The sequence below is a fragment of the Lagenorhynchus albirostris genome, chromosome 2 (genome assembly GCF_949774975.1).
Source record: "Lagenorhynchus albirostris chromosome 2, mLagAlb1.1, whole genome shotgun sequence".
NCBI classification, from domain to species: domain Eukaryota; kingdom Metazoa; phylum Chordata; class Mammalia; order Artiodactyla; family Delphinidae; genus Lagenorhynchus; species Lagenorhynchus albirostris.
The window spans coordinates 149,386,454-149,408,627 of NC_083096.1; the positions used below are offsets into that span (position 1 = coordinate 149,386,454).

The following is a 22,174-nucleotide window of genomic DNA, read 5'->3' on the forward strand; positions in this document are numbered from 1 at the left end:
TTGGTGTGTAGTATCGAAGAATACCCACATTATCTGACAAAGGCTATTAAAATATCTTTCCCTTTTCCAACAGTGTGTCTGTGTGAGGTCAGGTTTTCATCACCCAAAACAACTGATGAGAAAATTCAGCTGTTCTCTATTAAGCCAGACATTAATGAGACATGCAAAAAGATGAATGAAACCATTGCATTCTTCTCACTAATTTTTTTGCTGTGGAAACATAGTTATGTTTTCATTAAAATGTTACTGTTACCATGTAATAGGTTTAATTGTTTCAATTTTTTATGAATTACTGTTTTTAAAATTTCTCAGTTTGAATTTTTAATATGATAGATATCAACAGATATAATCTATACAAACAAACGTTCTTTGGGGTTCCCAATCATTTTTTTTTTCAGAAATTTATTTTATTTATTTATTTTTGGCTGCATTGGGTCTTCGTTGCTGAGCGCGGGCTTTCTCTAGTTGTGGCGAGCAGGGGCTCCTCTTCCTTGTGGTGCATGGGCTTCTCATTGCGGTGGCTTCTCTTGTTGCAGAGCATGGGCTCTAGGCGCGTGGGCTTCAGTAGTTGCAGCATGAGGGCTCAGTAGTTGTGGCTCACGGGCTCTAGAGCGCAGGCTCAGTAGTTGTGGCGCACGGGCTTAGCTGCTCCGCGGCATGTGGGATCTTCCCGGACCAGGGTTCAAACCTGTGTCCCCTGCATTGGCAGGCGATTCTTAACCACTGTGCCACCAGGGAAGCCCCCAATATTTTTTTTCAACTAATTTTTATTGGAGTATAGTTGCTTTACACCCAATAATTTTTAAGAGTGTAAAGGGTCCAGGGACCAAAACGTTTGAGAACTGCTGCCCTAAGAGAATAATTTAAAGTGAGTTTAAACTGAAGTAATCCCTCAACTACTTTCCTCAACTAGAGGAGAAAGTCCTCTAGCTCCCTGAAAAACATTTGCTAGTTTACACATGAGCATTTAAAATGGGTGATAGGGGCTTCCCTGGTGGCGCAGTAGTTGAGAGTCCCCCTGCCGATGCAGGGGACGCGGGTTCGTGCCTGGTCCGGGAAGATCCCACATGCCGCGGAGTGGCTGGGCCCGTGAGCCACGGCCGCTCAGCCTGCGTGTCCGGAGCCTGTGCTCCGCAACGGGAGAGGCCACAACGGTGAGAGGCCCGCGTACCGCGAAAAAAAAAAAAGGATGACGGAACCCTCTTGTACTGTTGGTGGGAATGTAAACTGATACAGCCACTATGGAGAACAGTATGGAGGTTCTTTAAAAAGCTAAAAATAGCATTACCACATGACCCCACAATCCCACTACTGGGCATACACCCAGAGAAAACCGTAATTCAAAAAGACACATGCACCCCAATGTTCATTGAAGCACTATTTACAATAGACAAGTCATGGAATCAACCTAAATGCCCATCGACAGACGAATGGATAAAGAAGATGTGGTACATATATACAATGGAGTATTATTCAGCCATAAAAAGGAACGAAACTGGGTCATTTGTAGAGACGTGGATGGACCTAGAGACTGTCATACAGAGTGAAGTAAGTCAGAAAGAGAAAAACAAATATCGTATATTAACGCATATATGTGGAATCTAGAAAAATGGTACAGATGAACTGGTTTTCAAGGAAGAAATAGAGACACAGATGTAGAGAACAAACATATGGACACCAAGGGGGGAAAGTGTGTGTGGGTGGTGGTGGGATGAATTGGGAGATTGGGATTGACATGTATACACTAACATGCATAAAAAAGATAACTAATAAGAACCTGCTGTATAAAAAATAAATTAAATTAAATTTTAAAAAATGGATGACAGGGTCTTTGCTGGTGGCACGGTGGTTGGGAGTCTGCCTGCCGATTCAGGGGACGCGGGTTCGTGCCCTGGTCCGGGAGGATCCCACATGCCGCGGAGCGGCTGGGCCCGTGAGCCATGGCCACTGAGCCTGCGCGTCCAGAGCCTGTGCTCCGCAACGGGAGAGGCCACAACAGTGAGAGGCCCGCGTGCCGCAAAAAAAAAAAAAAAAAAAATGGATGACAGATATGAAGTTGAATGCTGTTCTTCCTTCATAACTAGTTCTTACCTCAAAACCATGCTATAATTCCCAAGGCTTCTGCTTGCTTGGGCTAATACCAAGGAAAGAGAGAATCTTGCTGCAGAAGGAAAGGGTAGTCAAGTTTCAGGTCTCTTGTGGCCAAATCAATCACTTCACGGCTCGGCTCCCTTTTACCAACTCAGTTTTTTGAGTTAAAACAAATAATTTTCCAATAACTCATCACCAGCATTCTAAAGTGAAGGAGAGGCAGGGCAAGGATAGGCTGGTTTTATGGATGTGGCTCAGGACTTTTTCTTAGTAAGTTCTAAGCTGAGCTCCTATTCTTCTGGCTGAAAGTCTGGGGAAAATTACAAGTCCTATCTTTCTCATTGGTTGCTGTATCCCCAGCATCTAGCATCTAAGATACTGGTTGGCACATATTAGGCACGCAAAAAATATTGTTGAATGAAGTCAAACTCGTTTATTTTTATTGCAGAAATTAGACTCTGCCTCCTAACTGGCAGGGAGCTAAGGCAACTCAAGATTTAAGAGATGGGTAGAAAAAGAGGAAGCTTCCAAAAGATTAAGAAATTGCAAGAATGTGTGTGTGAGAGAATGACCATTGTTCCTGCTGTCTAATGTAGTTTAGGGAATTCTCTGGTGGTCCTGTGGTTAGGACTCAGTGCTTTCACTGCCCTGGCCTGGCCTCAATCCCTGGTAAGATCCCCGCAAGCCACGCAGCAAAGAAAAAAAAAAAAAAGGAAAAAAAATCAGATAATGTAGCTTAACAATCTGTGTCAAAATTTACTGCTTAAAACAAATAAATATTTTATTATTATCTCTCATAACTGTTGGAGTCTAGACTCAGGTGTTTGGGTTCTTTCGTGCAGTTGCCCCTGCTTCCAGGGAGTCTGTTCTCAACACAGCAACCAAAGTGATCCTTTTAAAAACTGTTATATCGCTGCTCCTCTGCATAATTCAAGGTCCTCACAACGGCCTACAAGACCCACAGGATCTGATTCTTCACCCTCTTCCCCATTGCCTCTCTAGCCTCCTCTGCTGTCATCCACTCTCACCCTGGCTTACTTTGCTTTAGCCATATTGGTCTCCTTGCTGTTCTTTGAACTTGCCATCTCTCTTCAGGGCCTTTGCACTTGCTGGCTAGTCTTCTGGGAAGGCTCTTACCCAAGATATACATTTGACTCACTCTCTCCAAGCCACTGTGCAGTGTCACCATCTCAATGAGATCTTCCCTAATCCCACACCCCCGACCAACTGTTTTGATGGCTACAAGTGGATGTTTTCCATACCATAATAGTCTGGTTCAGAAAGCCAACGCTGAGTCGCCACATTAGACCTCACTGGACATAGAAAACCTTGGCAATCCTTGGTGAGTTCTCCACTGGCGAGCCCCAAACCGCAGCTCCCAAAGAGCTCTCTTTTCGCAGAGTGGCAGTTGAGGCCAGGTCCTAGAAGGAGAACTGCCTGAAGGAAGAGGCTATAACTAGTTCCCCTGCCCTGTGAGGGACGCTCAATGGGCCTTGGTGATGTGTGAACGAACGAAAAGGCTCAGGCGACCCCGCCTCCTCGCCTCCTCCCCTCCTCCCCGCCGTGCCCTTCTCGGCCGGCATCTATCACTCGGTGCTCGTTCCTTCTGCGCGGGCCTGCCCAGTTCGTCCCATCGATCTGCCCGGCCATCGCGCGCCTGCGCCTTTGGGCTGTCAGTCGGCGGCGGCGTGGGGAGCCACGAGAGCGAGCGGTTGTGGTGCGCGGGGACGTGAGGTAAAGCTGCGGCTGGTTCGCTGCCAGGCTGCGCGCGAGCTGGCTGGCGGGGTGAGCCGCGCGGTGGAGGCCGCCGGGCCTTGCTGCACCGGAGGGAGGCGGGCTCCTCGAGCCTGGTTAAGGAGGGCCTGAGCGGCTGGCGGGGGTGCAGAGTCTGAGTCGCCAGCTCGAGTGCCTGCCCGACCCGGCCTCAGAGCCAAGTGCCCGAACTAGAAGGAAGCTCGGGGAGAATCCTAGCCAGCCACCTCGTGCAACAGATGGGGAAACTGAGTTTCAGGGAGGGGAAGATCTGCTAGAAGTCACAGCAAGTGAGCACTAGACCCAGGAGCAGACGCCCTGAGCACAGTGCCTAGTCCTTTACACTGAAGTCCTTCGTTCATTTATTCTGTTTTTGGTTGTTTAGGTGCAAGACAGTGAAATACAATAAGTTCTGGCTGAGAGATCAGTTATGATACGGTGTTTTATCTTACCAGTTTACAAAGGGAGAAGGCAGTGAGTGCTATGACGGAGGCAGGTCTGGGATGCCATAACACCCCCTTTAAAACTTGAGTGGCTAACGCATCTTTGCCTTCATTCCCATTACCCAGAGTCGTGGTAGTGACACTGAGACATTTGACAGGCTGCCTGGTATCATGGATGGTTATGTTCATGATTATCACCCAGAGCCTCATTGAGAGTAGGAACCTCTGTGAACCTAGTGACCTGGGTTCTAATGTTTGAGCTTGAGTCTTACCACGGGGTTGTTGTGAGGTTTACAGATGCTCATTCCACAGAGCACTGATTGAGTGCCTAGCATCTGACGGGAGCTGTGTCAAGTACTGGGGATACAGCAGTGACAGTCAAGGAACTCAAAGGAAATAGACATTTAAATAAATGCGCAACACAGCCTGTAAAGGTAGAGATGATCTGTACATAGTAGAGTGGAAGCAATTAAGGAGGAAAGATTTACTTCTCCAGGAGGGTGGGAACGGATAGGAATGGCTTTTTAGGCAAGGTGGTTCTTGAACTGAGTCTTAAAAGTCTAATAGGTGATTAAATACTAGGCACAGGAGAAAGGGAACCTAGGAAGCAAGAATAGCAATACAGGGACCAGAATTATGGTTCAGCTGGCACAGAAGGCTTCCATGACCTATCGAATATCAAACACATAATGCTTGTCATGGGACTGACATTATTATGTGTGCTTTACATAGATTAACTCATTTAATATTTATAAATCTATGTGAAGTAGAAACTGTAATTATTCTCATCTTAGAAAATTAAGAAGACTGAGGTGGAGAAGTTATGTAGCTTGTCCTGGATCACACAGCTAATTCATGGTAGAACTAGAATTCAGACCCAGGCCGTATAGCTTGAGGGCCTGTGAACTTAACCACCAGTCTCCCGTCTAGAAACTGAGGACGCTGAGAGTTTTAAATGTCAGGCCCCTTGTTACTTCACCTGTAAGTGGCAGAACCAGAACTCAGACTCAGGTCTTTTGACCCTTAAGGGTCCAGAGCTCTTTTCAACATAACATCAGATGTTATGGGAGTTATACAGTGCCAGATTGAAGTTAAATTCCAATCTGAGGCAGTGCCTGCTGGAATTGAAATTACTACATCTTAAAGTTGTGGATGTTGGGCAAGAGCCTTCACTTTGTGCTTGGGTGTACAGGGTGTGAGTGTTGTAGATAAGATACTGATGTGAGGAGCACAGGACTGATCACAATTACGGTAAAGGTGCAACATTATTTGCCAGTTTGGTGTTAAATAATTTTTTTTCTAAACATTGAATTTCACACTTGCTTTTGAAAGGTTACATCATTGGTTGTAAGTCAAAGAGTACTTTTATTTTAAATCAATAAGGATTTGTGATTTTTTTTAACGTCTTTATTGGAGTATAATTGCTTTACAATGGTGTGTTAGTTTCTGCTGTATAACAAAGTGAATCAGCAATACATATACATATATCCTCATATTCCTCCCTCTTACATCTCCCTCCCACACTCCCTATGCCACCCCTCTAGGTGGACACAAAGCACCGAGCTGATCTCCCTGTGCTATGCGGCTGCTTCCCACTAGCTATCTATTTTACATTTGGTAGTGTATGTATGTCCATGCCACTCTCTCACTTTGTCCCAGCTTACCCTTCCTCCTCCCTGTGTCAGCTCCATTCTCTATGTCTGCGTGTTTATTCCTGTCCTGCCCTAGGTTCTTTAGAACCTTTTTTTTTTTTTTTTTTTTTGCGGTACACGGGCCTCTCACTGTTGTAGCCTCTCCCATTGTGGAGCACAGGCTCCGGACGGGCAGGCTCAGCGGCCGTGGCTCACGGGCCCAGCCACTCCGCGGCACCTGGGATCCTCCCGGACCGGGGCACGAACCCGTGCCCCCTGCATCGGCAGGCGGACCCCCAACCACTGCGCCACCAGGGAAGGCCAGAACCTTTTTTTTTTAGATTCTCTCTATATATGTGTTAGCATACGGTATTTGTTTTTCTCTTTCTGACTGACTTCACTCTGTATGACAGACTCTAGGTCCATCCACCTCACTACAAATAACTCAATTTCATTTCTTTTTATGGCTGAGTAATATTCCATTGTATATATGTGCCACATCTTCCTTATCCATTCATCTGTCGATGGACACTTAGGTTGCTTCCATGTCCTGGCTATTGTAGGTAGAGCTGCAATGAACATTGTGGTGCATGACTCTTTTTGAATGATGGTTTTCTCAGGATATATGCCCAGTGGTGGGATTGCTGGGTCATATGGTAGCTCTACTTTTAATTTTTTAAGGAACGTCCATATTGTTCTCCATAGTGACTGTGTCACTTTACATTCCCCCCAACAGTGTAAGAGGGTTCCCTTATCTCCACACCCTCTCCAGCATTTACTGTTTGTAGATTTTTTTGATGATGGCCATTCTGACCGGTGTGAGGTGATACCTCATTGTAGTTTTGATTTGCATTTCTCTGATGATTAGTGATGTTGAGCATCCTTTCATGTGTTTGTTGGCAATCTGTATATCTTCTTTGGAGAAATGTCTGTTTGGGTCTTCTGCGCATTTTTGGATTGGGTTGTTTCTTTTTTTGATATTGAGCTACATGAGCTGCTTGTATATTTTGGAGATTAATCCTTTGTCAGTTGCTTCCTTTGAAAATATTTTCTCCCATTCTGAGGGTTGTCTTTTCATCTTGTTTATGGTTTCCTTTGCTGTGCAAAAGCTTTGAAGTTTCATTAGGTCCCATTTGTTTATTTTTGTTTTTATTTCCATTTCTCCAGGAGGTGGGTCAAAAAGGATCTTGCTGTGATTTATGTCAGAGAGTGTCCTGCCTGTGTTTTCCTCTAAGAGTTTTATGCTGTCTGGCCTTACATTTAGGTCTTTAATCCATTTTGAGTTTATTTTTGTGTATGGTATTAGGGAGTGTTCTAATTTCATTCTTTTACATGTAGCTGTCCAGTTCCCCCAGCACCACTTATTGAAGAGGCTGTCTTTTCTCCACTGTATATTCTTGCCTCCTTTATCAAAAATAAGATGACCATACGTGTGTGGGTTTATCTCTGCGCTTTCTATCCTGTTCCATTGATCTATATTTCTATTTTTGTGCCAGTACCATACTGTCTTGATTACTGTAGCTTTGTAGTATAGTCTGAAGTCTGGGAGCCTGATTCCTCCAGCTCCGTTTTTCGTTCTCAAGATTGCTTTGGCTATTTGGGATCTTTTGTGTTTCCATACAAATTGTGAATTTTTTTGTTCTTGTTCTGTGAAAAATGTCATTGGTAGTTTGATAGGGATTGCATTGAATCTGTAGATTGCTTCGGGTAGTCTAGTCATTTTCACAAAGTTGATTCTTCTAATCCAAGATCATGGTATATCTCTCCATCTATTTGTATCATCTTTAATTTCTTTCATCAGTGTCTTATAGTTTTCTGCATACAGGTCTTTCTTTTCCTTAGGTAGGTTTATTCCTAGGTATTTCATTCTTTTTGTTGTAATGGTAAATGAGAGTGTTTCCTTAATTTCTCTTTCAGCTTTTTCATCATTTGTGTATAGAAATGCAAGAGATTTCTGTGCATTAATTTTATATCCTGCTACTTTACCAAATTTATTGATTAGCTCTAGTAGTTTTCTGGTAGCATCTTTAGGATTCTCTATGTGTAGTGTTGTGTCATCTGCAAACAGTGACAGTTTTACTTTTTCTTCTCCAAGTTGGATTCCTTTTATTTCTTTTTCTTCTTTGATTGCTGTGGCTAAAATTTCCAAACTATGTTGAATAATAGTGGTGAGAGTGGGCAACCTTGTCTTGTTCCTGATCTTAGTGGAAATGATTTCAGTTTCTCACCATTGAGGATGATGTTGGCTGTGGGTTTGTCATATACGGCCTTTATTATGTTGAGGTAAGTTCCCTCTATGCCTACTTTCTGGAGGGTTTTTATCATAAATGGGTGTTGAGTTTTGTCAAAAGCTTTTTCTGTACCTATTGATATGATCATATGGTTTTTCTCCTTTAATTTGTTAGTATGGCTTATCACATTGATTGATTTGCGTATACTGAAGAATCCTTGCATTCCTGGTATAAACCCCACTTGATCATGGTGTATGATCCTTTTAATGTGCTGTTGGATCTGTTTGCTAGTATTTTGTTGAGGTTTTGATTTATGATCTTTTATTGTGCCTCTCTTCTGTGGTAGCTGCTGTAAAGAGATTTTTTTGAATGTCAAACAGGTTCATCTATTACCTTGAGTGTGAAAAAAAGGAGTTAATTTGGTTTGTTTCTGCAATTGGGCCCTGCAAATCTAGGTTAAGACACAAGCCTACCTTTGTGTTTATAGTGATATCTTTCAAGTTGGGGGTAATGAGAAAATGGGAGCAAGTGGCTGGATTACTGGAAAATCTTAACTCATTTCACACTTTTCAGAGATCTAATGTGCTTGTATTTGTGCTGTTAATTCTAGTCAGAAGTTTAAAATTTTTTTCAAGGAATATGAACTCACATATCAGAAAACAAATTGGTAAACTCTTACTCCTTTAAGAGTCAGCTCAAGCATTACTTTCCTGTAAAACCTTCCATCTTTTCTAGGAAGACTTAGGTGTTACCGTCACTATACATGCCTACTGCATCTTGGATGTATCCCTGCCATGGCATTAATGATAATGTATTGTAATTTATTCTATTTGTCTTCACTTAATTGTGAGCAACTCAAGAACAAGGGCCAGATTTTTTTTTTTCTTAATTCATATCTCTCCTCCAGCCCATCTCCCCAGGTTGGAGCTGAGAGTATATATCCGTGAGTAAGAGAATAGGATAAATGTGATGTTTATACTGCAGCTAAGGAGCCTTTCTTATTCTGGTTACTGGAGTTGGAAATGATGTATTTGTCATAAGTGGATATCAATAACCTAACTAAAAATAGCATTAGTACTGTGTATGCTTTGATTTTTGTTACTTCTTTTTCTCTTGTTTTTCTCTGTGATTACAGTTTGTAAAAATGGAATTTCAAGCAGTAGTAATGGCAGTTGGAGGGGGATCTCGGATGACAGACCTGACTTCCGGTATTCCCAAACCTCTGCTTCCAGTTGGGAACAAACCTTTAATTTGGTACCCATTGAATCTGCTTGAACGTATTGGATTTGAAGGTGAGTTATGGCAATGAGATGTACTCATAAAACTTTTAGGGTGTTTGATCCCAGTGATTTGTCAGTTTTATGAGGGTGAGACAGGATGAATGAAAGAAGACTAGGACTCAATGTTGGCTGGAGACTGGCCTCTTTAAATTAGGAACTCAGAAGTACTCTATCGCTGTGTGAAAAAGGTTGAGAAGATAGTGCTAAGTGTTACTTTTTTAGAGCTAGTCTCCACGGTGATCTAAGATGAACCCTGGAAGGATGTCAGACATGATATGAGGAATACAAGTGCCTCATAGTCAGTACTTACTGAGAACCTGTATGTGCCAGGTAATATATTAAGCACTAGGGTACAGAATTGAAAATATTAACTCGGACCCTGATTTCTAGAACCTTAAAGTCTATTGGAAAGATACACATGTAAACAGATTATCATCGTGAAATGTGATAAATGTTATAACAGAGGCACATTATAAGTGCTTGTTATAAGGAAGTTGCTGTTTCTACTTGAGGGATTCAGAGAAGGCTTACAGAGTAGCTGACCCTTGAATTGAGTCTTGAAAAATAGATTACTAGGCCTACCAGTGTGGAGAGAGCATTCCATACAGAAGTAATAATGTATGCAGAGATAGAGTCATGATCAGCACAGCATGTTCTGGCAGCTACTTTTCATTTTATTTGGCTGTAATATCAAGTGTAAGGGAGGAGGAGTAGATGTAATGAGAGAAGTAAACAGGGATCATGCTGTGAAGGGCCTTGTATTGCATAATGATGAATGTAGATTTTTTTTCCTGAAAGCAGTGGGGAACCAGTGAAAGGCTTAAACCGAGGTTTAATATGGTTAAATTAGTGGGGGGGGGGGTTTGTTTTTTTTTTCTGTACGCGGGCCTGTCACTGTTGTGGCCTCTCCCGTTGCGGAGCACAGGCTCCAGACGCGCAGGCCCAGAGGCCATGGCTCACGGGCCCAGCCGCTCCGCGGCACGTGGGATCCCCCCGGACCGGGGCACAAACCCGTGTCGCCTGCATCGGCAGGCGGACTCGCCACCAGGGAAGCCCTAAATTAGTGTTTTAACTATTCTAAGTCCTTTGCATCTTTATATAAATTTTAGAATCAGCTTATCAGTTTCTACAAAAAGGGTTGCTTCAGGGCTTCCCTGGTGGCGCAGTGGTTGAGAGTCCGCCTGCCGATGCAGGGGACACGGGTTTGTACCCCGATCTGGGAAGATCCCACATGCCGTGGAGCGGCTGGGCCCGTGAGCCATGGCCGCTGAGCCTGCGCGTCCGGAGCCTGTGCTCCGCAACAGAAGAGACCACAACAGTGAGAGGCCCGCGTACAGCTAAAAAAAAAAAAAAAAAAAAAGGTTGCTTTAATTTTGATTGAGATTGAATTGAATCCATAGATCAGTAGGAAGAGAATTCACATCGTAATAATATTGAGTCTTCTGATCCAGGAGCGTGGTATATCTCTTCATTTATTTAGGTCTTTTGTAATTTCTCTCAACAGTGTTTTACAGTTTTCAGTGTATAGGACTTACACATATTTTGTTAGATTTATTTCTAAGTAGTTGATATTTTTGATGTTATCATAAATGGTAATTATTCCAGTTTCCAGTAGTTTGTTGCTAGTACATAAAAATACAGTTTCTTTATGCTGACCTTGCATCCTGTAACTTTTCTAAATACACTTATTATTAATTCTTGTAGCTTTTTGTAGATTCCTTAGGATTTTCTACCGTTTGACCTTTATAGGTCAAACTGTAGACATTGACATTTATAGACATTCCACCCAGTAAAGGAGAATGCACATCCTTTTCAAGTGCTAAGAACCTTCACCAAAATAGACCATATTTTTAAAAATAAAACAGGTCTCAGTAAATTTATAAAGATTAAAATCATACAAAATATATTCTCTGACCACAGTAGAGTTAAATTAGAAATCAGTAACAGAGAGGTATCAAGAGAATCCCTAAGTATTTGGAAATTAAACCACATATTTCTACATAACCCAAAGAAGAAACCACAAGGGAAATTTTTTTTTAATTTTTATTGTAGTATAGTTGATTTACAACGTTGTGTTAGTTTCAGGTGTACAGCAAAGTGAATCAGTTATACATATATCCGTTCTTTTTTTTAGATTCTTTTCCCATATAGGCCATTATAGAGAATTGAGGAGTTCCCTGTGTTATACAGTAGGTTCTTATTAGTTATCTATTTTATATATAGTAGTGTGTCTATGTCAATCCCAATCTCCCAATTTTACCCCCCCCATCCCCCTGGTTTTCTACATCTGTGACTCTACTTCTGTTTTGTAACTACGTTCATTCGTACCCTGTTTTTAGATTCTACATATAAGCGATATCATATGATATTTGTCTTTCTGTGTCTGACTTCACTCAGTATGACAATCTCTAGGTCTATCTATGTTGCTGCAAATGGCATTATTTTGTTCTTTTTTATGGCTGAGTGATATTCCATTGTATATATGTACCACATCTTCTTTATCCATTCCTATGTTGATGGACATTTAGGTTGCTTCCATGTCCTGGCTATTGTACATAGTGCTGCAGTGAACATTGGGGTGCATGTATCTTTTCAAATTATTGTTTTCTCCGAGTATATGCCTAGGAGTGGGATTGCTGGGTCATATAGTAGTTCTATTTTTAGTTTTTTTTTTTTTTTTTTTTTGTGGTACGCGGGCCTCTCACTGCTGTGGCCTCTCCCGTTGCGGAGCACAGGCTCCGGACGCGCAGGCTCAGCGGCCATGGCTCACGGACCCAGCCGCTCCGTGGCATGTGGGATCTTCCCGGACTGGGGCATGAACCCATGTACCCTGCATCGGCAGGCAGACTCTCAACCACTGTGCCACCAGGGAAGCCCTCTTTTTAGTTTTTTAAGGAACTTCCATACTGTTCTCCATAGTGGTTGTATCAATTTACATTCCCATCAACAGTGTAGGAGGGTTCCCTTTTCTCCACACCCTCTCCAGCATCTATTGTTTGTAGATTTTTTGATGATGGCCATTCTGACCAGTGTGAGGTGATACCTCATTGTAGTTTTGATTTGCATTTCTTTAATAATTAGTGATGTTGAGCATCTTTTCATGTGCTTTTTGGCCATCTGACCACAAGGGAAATTAGAAAATATTTTGAACTTACTGAAAATAAAATTTCAGTATATTAAAATTTGAGGGATATAGCTAAAGCAATGATTAGAGAAAATTTTTTAGCATTAAGCACTCTGTTAGAAAAGAAAAAAGTGTCTCAAATTATCATCTAAGCTTCTACTTTGACAAGCTGGAAAAAGAGAAGCAAATGAAACCCAAATAAGTAGAAAAAAGGAGATAAAAATAATGAGAGCAGAAATAAATGAAATAGAAACCAAAAGTGTTAGAGAAGATCAGTAAAACCAGAAGATGGGGGGGGTTTTTGAAAAAAATCAATAAAATTATTAAATTTTAATTAGACTGATCAGAAAAAGGAGAGAAAACACAAGTTGTTAATAACAGGAATGAGAGAGGGAACATCACTACAGATCCTATAGACATTAAAAAGATAATGAGCAGGGGAGTTACCTGGTGGTCTAATGGTTAGGATTTGGTGCTTTCACTGCTGTGGCCCAGGTTCAATCCCTGGTCTGGGAACTGAGTTCCCACAGCCATGCAGTGCAGCCAAAAAAACAAACAAAAAAGATAATAAGTAAATATTGTGAACAACTTTATGGTGATAAATTTGACAACTCAGATTTTTTAAAAAATTGCTTTGGAAGCTTTATGAAGAATCAGTGTGGAGGAGTTAAGAGTAGAAGCAGGGAGACAAATTAGGAGATTGTTACCAAAGTCCACACTAGCAATGAAGAGGGTCTGAGCCAAGGCATTTAGCACTAAGGATGGAGAAGAAGGACCATCTGAAAAAGTTGTTGATTATTGGGGATGGGTAGCAGAAAGAAAGGGAAGATTCCTTCTACTTTTTGCTTGGGTAACTAGGTGGGTAACTAGGTAATAGGAAAGGGAATATGGGACAAGGAACAGGTTTTTTGTTTTTTTGTTTTTCATTTCAGGTGACTTTTATTTTTTAAAATTAATTTTTATTGGAATATAGTTGCTTTACAATGTTGTGTTAGTTTCTGTTGTACAGCAAAGTGAATCAGCTGTATGTATACATATATCCCCTCTTTTTTTGGATTTCCTTCCCATTTAGGTCACCATAGAGCACTGAGTAGAGTTCCCTGTGCTATACAGTAGGTTCTCATTAGTTTTCTATTTTATGAATAGTAGTGTATATATGTCAATCCCAATTTCCCAATTCATCCCACCGCCCCCTTCCCCCCTTGGTATCCGTACGTTTGTTCTTTACATCTGTGTCTCTATTTCTGCTTTGCGTGTAAGTTCATCTGTATCATTTTTCTAGATTCCACGTATAAGCAATATTATACGACATTTGTTTTTCTCTTTCTGACTTACTTCACTCTATATGACAGTCTCTAGGTCTATCCACGTCTCTGCAAATGGCACAATTTCGTTCCTATTTATGGCTGAGTAATATTCCATTGTATGTATGTACCACATCTTCTTTATCCGTTCCTCTGTTGATGGACATTTAGGTTGCTTCCCAAGGAACAGGTTTGAGCGAAGACAATGAGTTTGGCTTTGGCCACAATGAGTTTGAGGTGTTCTATAGTTAGATATAGCAGATCAGAATACCAGATGGAGGTGGTGCCAGATCCTGGGCCCCAGGGTTGTGATCCAGTGTTTATTCCACTCATACCTTCTTGAGATAGACCCGTGAACACTTCTTTGCAGTAGTCTGTATGACATTGACCTTAAGAGATGTGTTTTATTTTTTTAATTAAACATTTTAAAAAATATTTATTTTAATAAAATAAAAATATTTATTCGGTTGTGCTAGGTCTTAGTTGTGGCTCACGGGCTCTTTAGTTGTGGCATATGAATGTAAACTCTTAGTTGCAGCATGCATGTGGGATCTAGTTCCCTGACCAGGAGTCGAACCTGGGCCCCCTGCATTGGGAGCACAGAGTCTTAACCACTGCGCCACCAGGGAAGTCCCAAAGAGATGTGTTTTAGAAAAGGTTTTCTTTTTAGATCTCAGTCTTACAGGTGAAGGACACATCTTAATACACTTTTAAATATACTGCTTCCCTGTAGTAAGTTCTTATGGATTTGTCATCTATAACTTTTTTTTTTTACTTTTGCTATATATCTTTAGTTATGCTTGGTGATGACCTTTTGTGGTATGTAGAAAATTCCTTCTCAGTGAGGCTCAGTCAGAATTTGGAGAATGTCTCCTAAATATGGGATTCTTTAGTTGAACAGTAAACTCTATGTTCACTCTGTTCATGTTGTTTGTGATTTTAGGGAAGTTAACATAGCCCCGCTTAGCATTAGTCTCTCTCCATACGGAAGATTCCTGGTCCAATTATGAGACTGACTGTCCCGTGTTTATAGTTACTCCCTTCACTCTACCTAAAATGTCCTCTCCAACCTATGGAAGTGTCACCTTCTCTTTGAAATCACAAAGAGTTTTAATCACAAACAGTTTTAATCAGAGCATAATCATCCTCTATGCTTTCATCACACTTTGTTTTTCTATCTCAGTACCTCTCAAGGCCTGCTTTATGCTGTAGTTAGTGGCATGGGAAACTGATCTCCCTGAGAGCAGGTACTGTGTCTAATTCATCTTTGTAACATCAGCATTTTATGTACAGTATGAACTAAAATTTTTGTTGGACTTGAATTCATCATGGCCTGCCTCAGAGGCGATCCCTTCCATGAAGCCTTCCTTAATTAATCATTTCCATGTCTAATTTTTCCATATTACGTTTCTTAAGAATGGGAACCATGTTTAGTTCATTTCTGAATTCTCAGTGCCTATTTGTCCTTTACATATTAAATGTATTTGTACTTATTGGTTGAATGAGTGAGTTAATGACTGAAAGAAAGCCAAATGGGGAAAGGAAGAAAGTGAGAAGGAAAGAAGAAAGGTTAAATGATTTGAAAAAGAAAGAGGAAGAAAGAAGGGAAGAAAATAGAAAAGAGAATGATTATAGTGGAAGGGGGAGATAATTGAGCACTATCTTGGAACAAGTAGTGGAAATTGTTACACTTTAGAGGTGCTAAAATCTGATCTTCAGATATCAGCAACACATGTTATATTGCAGTGGGTTACATTACCCTGCCAAAGATCCATGACAAAACCCCAAGTTTTCTGTCATTAATTGATAGCTACGTGGATAAGGTGAAGGCATCTATTACGTGGATAAGGTGAAGGCATCTATTACGTGGAAACTGCCTGTTACTGGGTTCATTGTGATCCTCAGTGAAGCACTAACGGCTGTCTGATGGAGAGTGGTGATAGCTCTTTCTTTGGAGTGAATGAAGAGTTAAAATGTGATCCTATTTGTATATGCTTTGATAAATGCTCTTCTAAATTCTTTACATCAGGAAGAAGTGGTGTGTAATGTATTAGTTAAAGCATGGGCTCTAATCATACAGACGCAAGTTTTATCTTAGATCTGGTTTACTAGTTTTAGTACCCTGAACAAAGTCACTTCATTTCTTTTACTCCAAGTTTTCTCATTTGTAACATGTGATTGCTGTAAGAATTAACTGAGAGAATGCACGTAAAATATGTTGAAAAGTCTCAATAATATTAGCTATTATTACTAAATCTAGAAACAGACCAAATCTAATTGAAAAAGCGTAACCATTGTCTAAATGAATGAGAGTTTTTCCTTCTTTTTTTCTTTCATGCTATAGAAGTCATTGTCATTACCACCAGGGATGTCCAAAAGGCTCTATGTGCAGACTTCAAGATGAAAATGAAGCTAGATATTGTGTGTATTTCTGATGAAGCTGACATGGGAACTGCAGATTCTCTGCGCCACATATATCAGAAACTTGAGGTGAAAAACTGTTTCTTGATTTTTATTGTTCATTGAAGATAAATATCATCTTATGTTTTCCCAATGCATTGCAGTTTACAGTGCTTTTTTTCCTTAATATTTTATTTTTTATTTTGTTTTATTTATTTATTTATTTTGGCTCCATTGGGTCTTTGCTGCTGTGCGCAGGCTTTTCTCTAGTTGTGGCGAGCGGGGGCTACTCTTCGTTGCGGTGCAAGGGCTTCTCATTGCAGTGGCTTCTCTTGTTGCGGAGCATGGGCTTTAGGCATGTGGGCTCAGTAGCTGTGGCTCTTGGGCTCTACAGCGCAGGTTCAGTAGTTGTGGTACACAGGCTTAGTTGCTCCGCGGCATGTGGGATCTTCCAGAACTGGGGATCTAACCCATGTCCCCTGCCTTGGCAGGCGGATTCTTAACCACTGCACCACCAGGAACTCCCTACAGTGCTTTTTAAAAAATATATTCTTGCATCACATTCTTTCTTGCCCATGTTTCAACTGCTTTTTAGTTTGGTTACTAGTGAAGATTTAGACAGTTGTTACAGTCACTAGGTTCCAATATTTTTCAGTCATAGTACATCTTTATAAAAAAATATACTTCAAATATACTTCAAAAGATTCCATTTATATAAAGTTCCTGAATAAGCAAAACTAATATATAGTAATAGAAATCAGACCAGCAGTTGACTCTGCAGATGAGGGATCGACTGGAAAGAAGTACGAAGAAACTTGCAAAAATTTCAGCTCCCCCACATGATAATATTTGAATGTTTAGTCTCCTTTGATTAAGAAATTAACACGGGTCTTTGGATATGAGGGTACAGTCTCCCCAGTGGCCTGTGGCCCATAAACTGAGAAAGATCCACTGTCAGTTGTTCTCAAATTGATGTCCTTTGGAAAAAATTCATTCTGTGTGATAATGTTGCTATCTTACTTGAGTTGGGGGGCAAAATTTCTCCTACTATTTCTAGTGACTGCAAACAGATGTATTATTATTTTCAACCTACCTGTGCACTAAAGAACAAAAAATTAATGCAGATATGTACACAGCCTTTCCTTCCCTTTATTGGGGAATAATTTACACACAGTAGAATACACGGGTATTAATTATATAGTTCAATGAGTTTTGACAATTATATATACCCAGGTTATCATTATCCAAATCTAGAACATTTTCATCACCTCTCAAAGTTCCTTTGTGCTTTATTTTAGTCAGTCCTGCACCTTTAGAGTCAACTGCTGTTCTGATTTCTATCACCATATATTAATTTTGCTTGTTCATGAACTAGGTATAAATGAAATCATATAATTTTATTCTGGTTTCTTTTGTTCATCATAATATTTTTCAAATTCATTCATATGATTGCAGGTATAACTAGTTTGTTCTTGTTTATTGCTGAGTAGTATTCCATTGAATAAATATACCACTATTTACCCATTTTTCTGTTGATGGTCATTTGGATTGTTTCTAATTTTTAGATATTATGAATAAAGCAGTTATAAATATTGTTCTGCAGGTTTTTTTGTAAAAATATTATAGGTTATAGGGTTTACTTTATTGCAAACTGCCAAATAGTTTTCTAAGTGGTTGTACATTTTACACTTCATCAGAAATGTATAAGAATTGTACTTGCTTCACATCTTCATCAACACTTGGTATTGTCAGTCTTTTTAATCTTAACCATTCTAGTGTGTGTTATGTACCACTATCTCATTGTGGGTGTTTTTTTAATAACTATGTTTATTCTTTTTTTTAATGATATTTTGTTTATTTATTTTATTTATTAGTTTTGGCTGCGTTGGTTCTTCATTGCTGCATGTGGGCTTTCTGTAGTTGCGGCGAGCGGGGGCTACTCTTTGTTGCAGTGCGCAGGCTTCTCGTTGCTGTGGCTTCTCTTGTTGCAGAGCACGAGCTCTAGGCGCACGGACTTCAGTGGCTGTGGCAAGTGGGCTCAGTAGTTGTGGCTCACGGGCTCTAGAGCGCAGGCTCAGTAGTTGTGGCACAGGAGCTTAGTTGCTCTGTGGTATGTGGGATCTTCCTGGACCAGGGCTCGAACCCGTGTCCCCTGCATTGACAGGCAGATTCTTAACCACTGCGCCACCAAGGAAGCCCTCATTGTGGTTTTAATTTGCATTTCCTTGATGATAATGATACTGATCACCTTTTCATGTGATTATTAACCATTTGTATATCTTCATGGAATGTCTGTTCAAGGCATTTGCCTTTTTTTTGAGTTGTTTGCCTTGTTATTATTGATTATAGAAATTCTTTATATATTATAGGTGCAAAGCTTTTGTCAGATATGTGTTGTGAATATTTTCTGCCAGTCTGTGGCTTGCCTTTTTACATTTTTAATGGTGACTTTGATGACCAGAAGTTTCAAATGTTGATGAAATCCAGATTACTGATTTTTTCTTTTATGGTTAGTACTTTTTGTGTCCTAAGAAATCTTTGCTTACCCCAAGCTTATAAAGATATTCTTTTGTATTTACTTCTAAAAGTAAAGGTATAAAGGTTTACTTTTTTCTGTATGGATATTCAGTTGTTCCAGCATCATTTGTTAAAAAGACCTGCCTTTCCACATTGAATTGCTCTGAAGCCTTAGTTGAAAATCAGTTGACCGATTATGTGTGTGCTATTTCTTTTTTCATTTTTAAATTTATTTATTTTTGGCTGCGTTTTTTGGTCTTCATTGCAGTGTGTGAGCTTCTCATTGCGGTGGCTTCTCTTGTTTCAGAGCATGGGCTCTAGGCAAGCAGGCTTCAGTAGTTGTGGCCCACAGGCTCAGTAGTTGTGGCTCATGGGCTCTAGAGCACAGGCTCAGTAGTTGTAGTGCATGGGCTTAGTTGCTCTGCAGCATGTGAGATCTTCCTGGACCAGGGATTGAACCTGTGTCCCCTGCATTGGCAGGTGGATTCTTTTTTTTTTTTTTTTTTTTTTTTTTTTTTTTTTTTTGCGGTACGCGGGCCTCTCACTGTTGTGGCCTCTCCCATTGCAGAGCACAGGCTCCGGACGCGCAGGCTCAGCAGCCATGGCTCACGGGCCTAGCCGCTCTGCGGCATGTGGGATCTTCCCAGACCAGGGCACGAACCCGTGTCCCCTGCATCGGCAGGCGGACTCTCAACCACTGTGCCACCAGGGAAGCCCTGGCAGGTGGATTCTTAATCACTACGTCACCAGGAAAGTCCCTGAGTGTGCTATTTCTGTTCTCTCTACTTTGTTCCATTGGTCTTTTTGTCTCTACTTCCCGTACCACATTTAATAAAGTCTTGATTATTTTTAACTTTATAAAGTAGGTCTAGAAATCAGGTACTATAAATCTGCCAACTTTGTTCCTTTTCCTGAAGATTGCCTTGGCTATTCTAGGTCCTTTGGATTTCCTTTTCCTTAAAATTGCCTTGGTTATTCTAGGTCCTTTGCATTTCCATGTAAATTTTAGAATTAATTTGCCAGTTTTTACAAAAAAAAGCTTTCTGGGATTTTGATTGGAATTGCATTGAATCTGTAGGTCAATTTGGGGAGAATTGACATCTTCATATTGAATCTTCCAATCCTTGAGCATCTATTTATTTAGATTTTCTGTAATTTCTCTCAGTAATGTTTTTATAATTTTCAGTATAGAGGTTTTGAACATCTTTCAATAATTTTATTCCTGTTTCATTTCAATGTAATGATATTGTAACTAGTATTTTTTATTCTATTTTCTAATTGTTTATTGCTTGTATATAGCCATACAACTGTTTTTTTGCATATTGACCTTGTGCCCTGTGACTTTCTTAAATTGTCGATTCTTTCGGATTTTCTATATACATCATCATGTTGCCTGCAAATAAAAACAGTATTATAATATATCTTCCTTTCTAATCTTAATGCCTTTTATTTCTTTTTATTGTCTTATTGCCCTGGCCAGGGCCTCCAGTGCAATGTATATAGGCATTTCCTTTCACTTTTTGGCCTCCTTTTTGTCTTTCTCTGCTTCTACCCAAGTAGGCTTTGGTGCTTCTGATTACAGTGGGGATTTCTAATACCATAATGTTGGGTGTGTTGTTTTCTTTAGTGCAGCTGCTTCTTTCTTTAGGGAAGATATGGGGAATTTCACTAAGATCATGAGAACTCTGTTCTTTCACAGGGATAGATGCCAGGTTTACCAAGAAGCTAAGGGTGTTTAGTGGTCTTCCCAGGAGCTGTTTTAGTTACTGTCTAACAATTTAGTATGGAGGTATAAACTAAACTCTCTGTTCCCTAATCTATAAATCTTAGAAATGTTATTTTTGCCCTAGCCTAGAACTGGAGATCCTGGGAGTTTCATGCAAATAAGTTCCTATAACTCTTTTTTTTTTTTTTCCCTATAACTCTTAGAGCCTTGAGAAATAATAGGGCCAACTATTAATAAATAGGAGAGGGCATGAGATGAACGGGAAAGTAACTGCCAAAAGGACATTTTACTCCCAAGTCACTACCTCTTCTTATGGTTTTGATCACTTACTTCTTATTTTAGGGCTTCTCCTTATACCTAGGATCAGAATCCTCATTAAGTCATTCTGCACAGTATAATTTCTATTCCTCCCTTACCCCTTTGTTTTCACATCATTTACACAGCATCCTTTATATACAGTCCTGCCTCTGAGCTTTCTTCTCAAGCTGTGACTTTGGCTAGCAAGTCTCTGCTCTCTTTGCTCTCTCCACTTGGTTTCTCCTATACCAATGGCACCTGAAATCCTGGCTTCACATCAACTTGCATTCCAACCTGGAACAGAAAGCAGCAAAGCTAACCTGTGGAGGAACATAAATAGACGCCTGAATAGTCATTAAGAACAAAGTAAAACCTGAGCCAAAATTCAGAACCGTCTGATTGGGATCAACGTGAGCTTGTAGGAAGCACAATGGAAATACGTATAAACAGTTAAAAAAGTGAGACAGCCTGAGGAGGCAGTTTGTTAGTGTTTGCTGAAGGATGACAGGTACCTTGTTAAGGGAGAAAGTTGTACCCACAGGCTGTGCCATGGTTTAAAAGCAGTGCTACTTTGAGCCATTTATTTCTCTTCCCCTGTGCCCACAAAGCAGCGTCCTAAACATTTGGAGACTCTTTTTCAATAAGATTTTAGGTAAGATAAGAATATTCCCTTTGAGAGTTCCGAGTTTATTTGCTTTTGGTTCTTTTATCTTTACCTACTTCCTCCAGACTTAGTTCCCCAAATTTACTGTGAGGTTATCCCATGTGGCTTCTGCTTTGCTCAGAGAAAGACCACAGTAGTATATTAGCTTTATTTGGCTTCTTTGTTTAAAATATGTTTTATTGTTTTAGTTTATCATCTTTGTCATTTGCCTTGCATTTGCTAAATGTATTGCAATCCTACTTGTATGTGGAATCTTCTGTTGTGTGTACTTATAGAATATTGGAGCTGGACATCATATCTGCTATGTTATGTTTTTTCAACATATTTCATTTGGTTTTATTCTTCTGGCACTGTTTTCTACTTCATTTTGCCTTATCTCATCCCACAATTTTGCTGATTTACTGGCTTTTCACTTTTTGTTTCAGCTGCCCAAACCTCTTTCCCTGACTTATCAAGAGAGATTATTGGCTCATTCATTCTCCCAGGCCCTGGGTGAGTGAGCTCCATTATTATAAATGGTGCTGATAATAAAAAAGTTCTTAGATTTTATATTTTCTTCATAATTGTGTTTCCTATTTGCTGAAGAATGATCAGTCTTACCTATGTCTGAACTCATTCATTCGGCAAATATTTGTTCAGTCAACTAATAATAATGATTAAAATTGTTATTTAGGGGGCTTCCCTGGTGGCGCATTTGTTGAGAGCCCGCCTCCT

The 22,174-nt window shown here is 40.3% G+C and overlaps 1 protein-coding gene across 1 annotated transcript in view; it reads left to right on the plus strand.

The window, feature by feature from the left end:
- The first annotated feature begins 3,715 nt into the window (after positions 1-3,715).
- The window catches only part of EIF2B3 (eukaryotic translation initiation factor 2B subunit gamma), a 169,278-nt gene continuing 150,819 nt past the window's right edge, over positions 3,716-22,174 (plus strand). Inside the window, exons 1-3 of the mRNA XM_060140215.1 lie at positions 3,716-3,825; positions 9,284-9,440; positions 16,201-16,346. Of these exons, the coding sequence (XP_059996198.1) occupies positions 9,293-9,440; positions 16,201-16,346 (294 nt within the window). The 5' untranslated portion in view covers positions 3,716-3,825; positions 9,284-9,292. The remainder of the gene's footprint in view (positions 3,826-9,283; positions 9,441-16,200; positions 16,347-22,174) is intronic.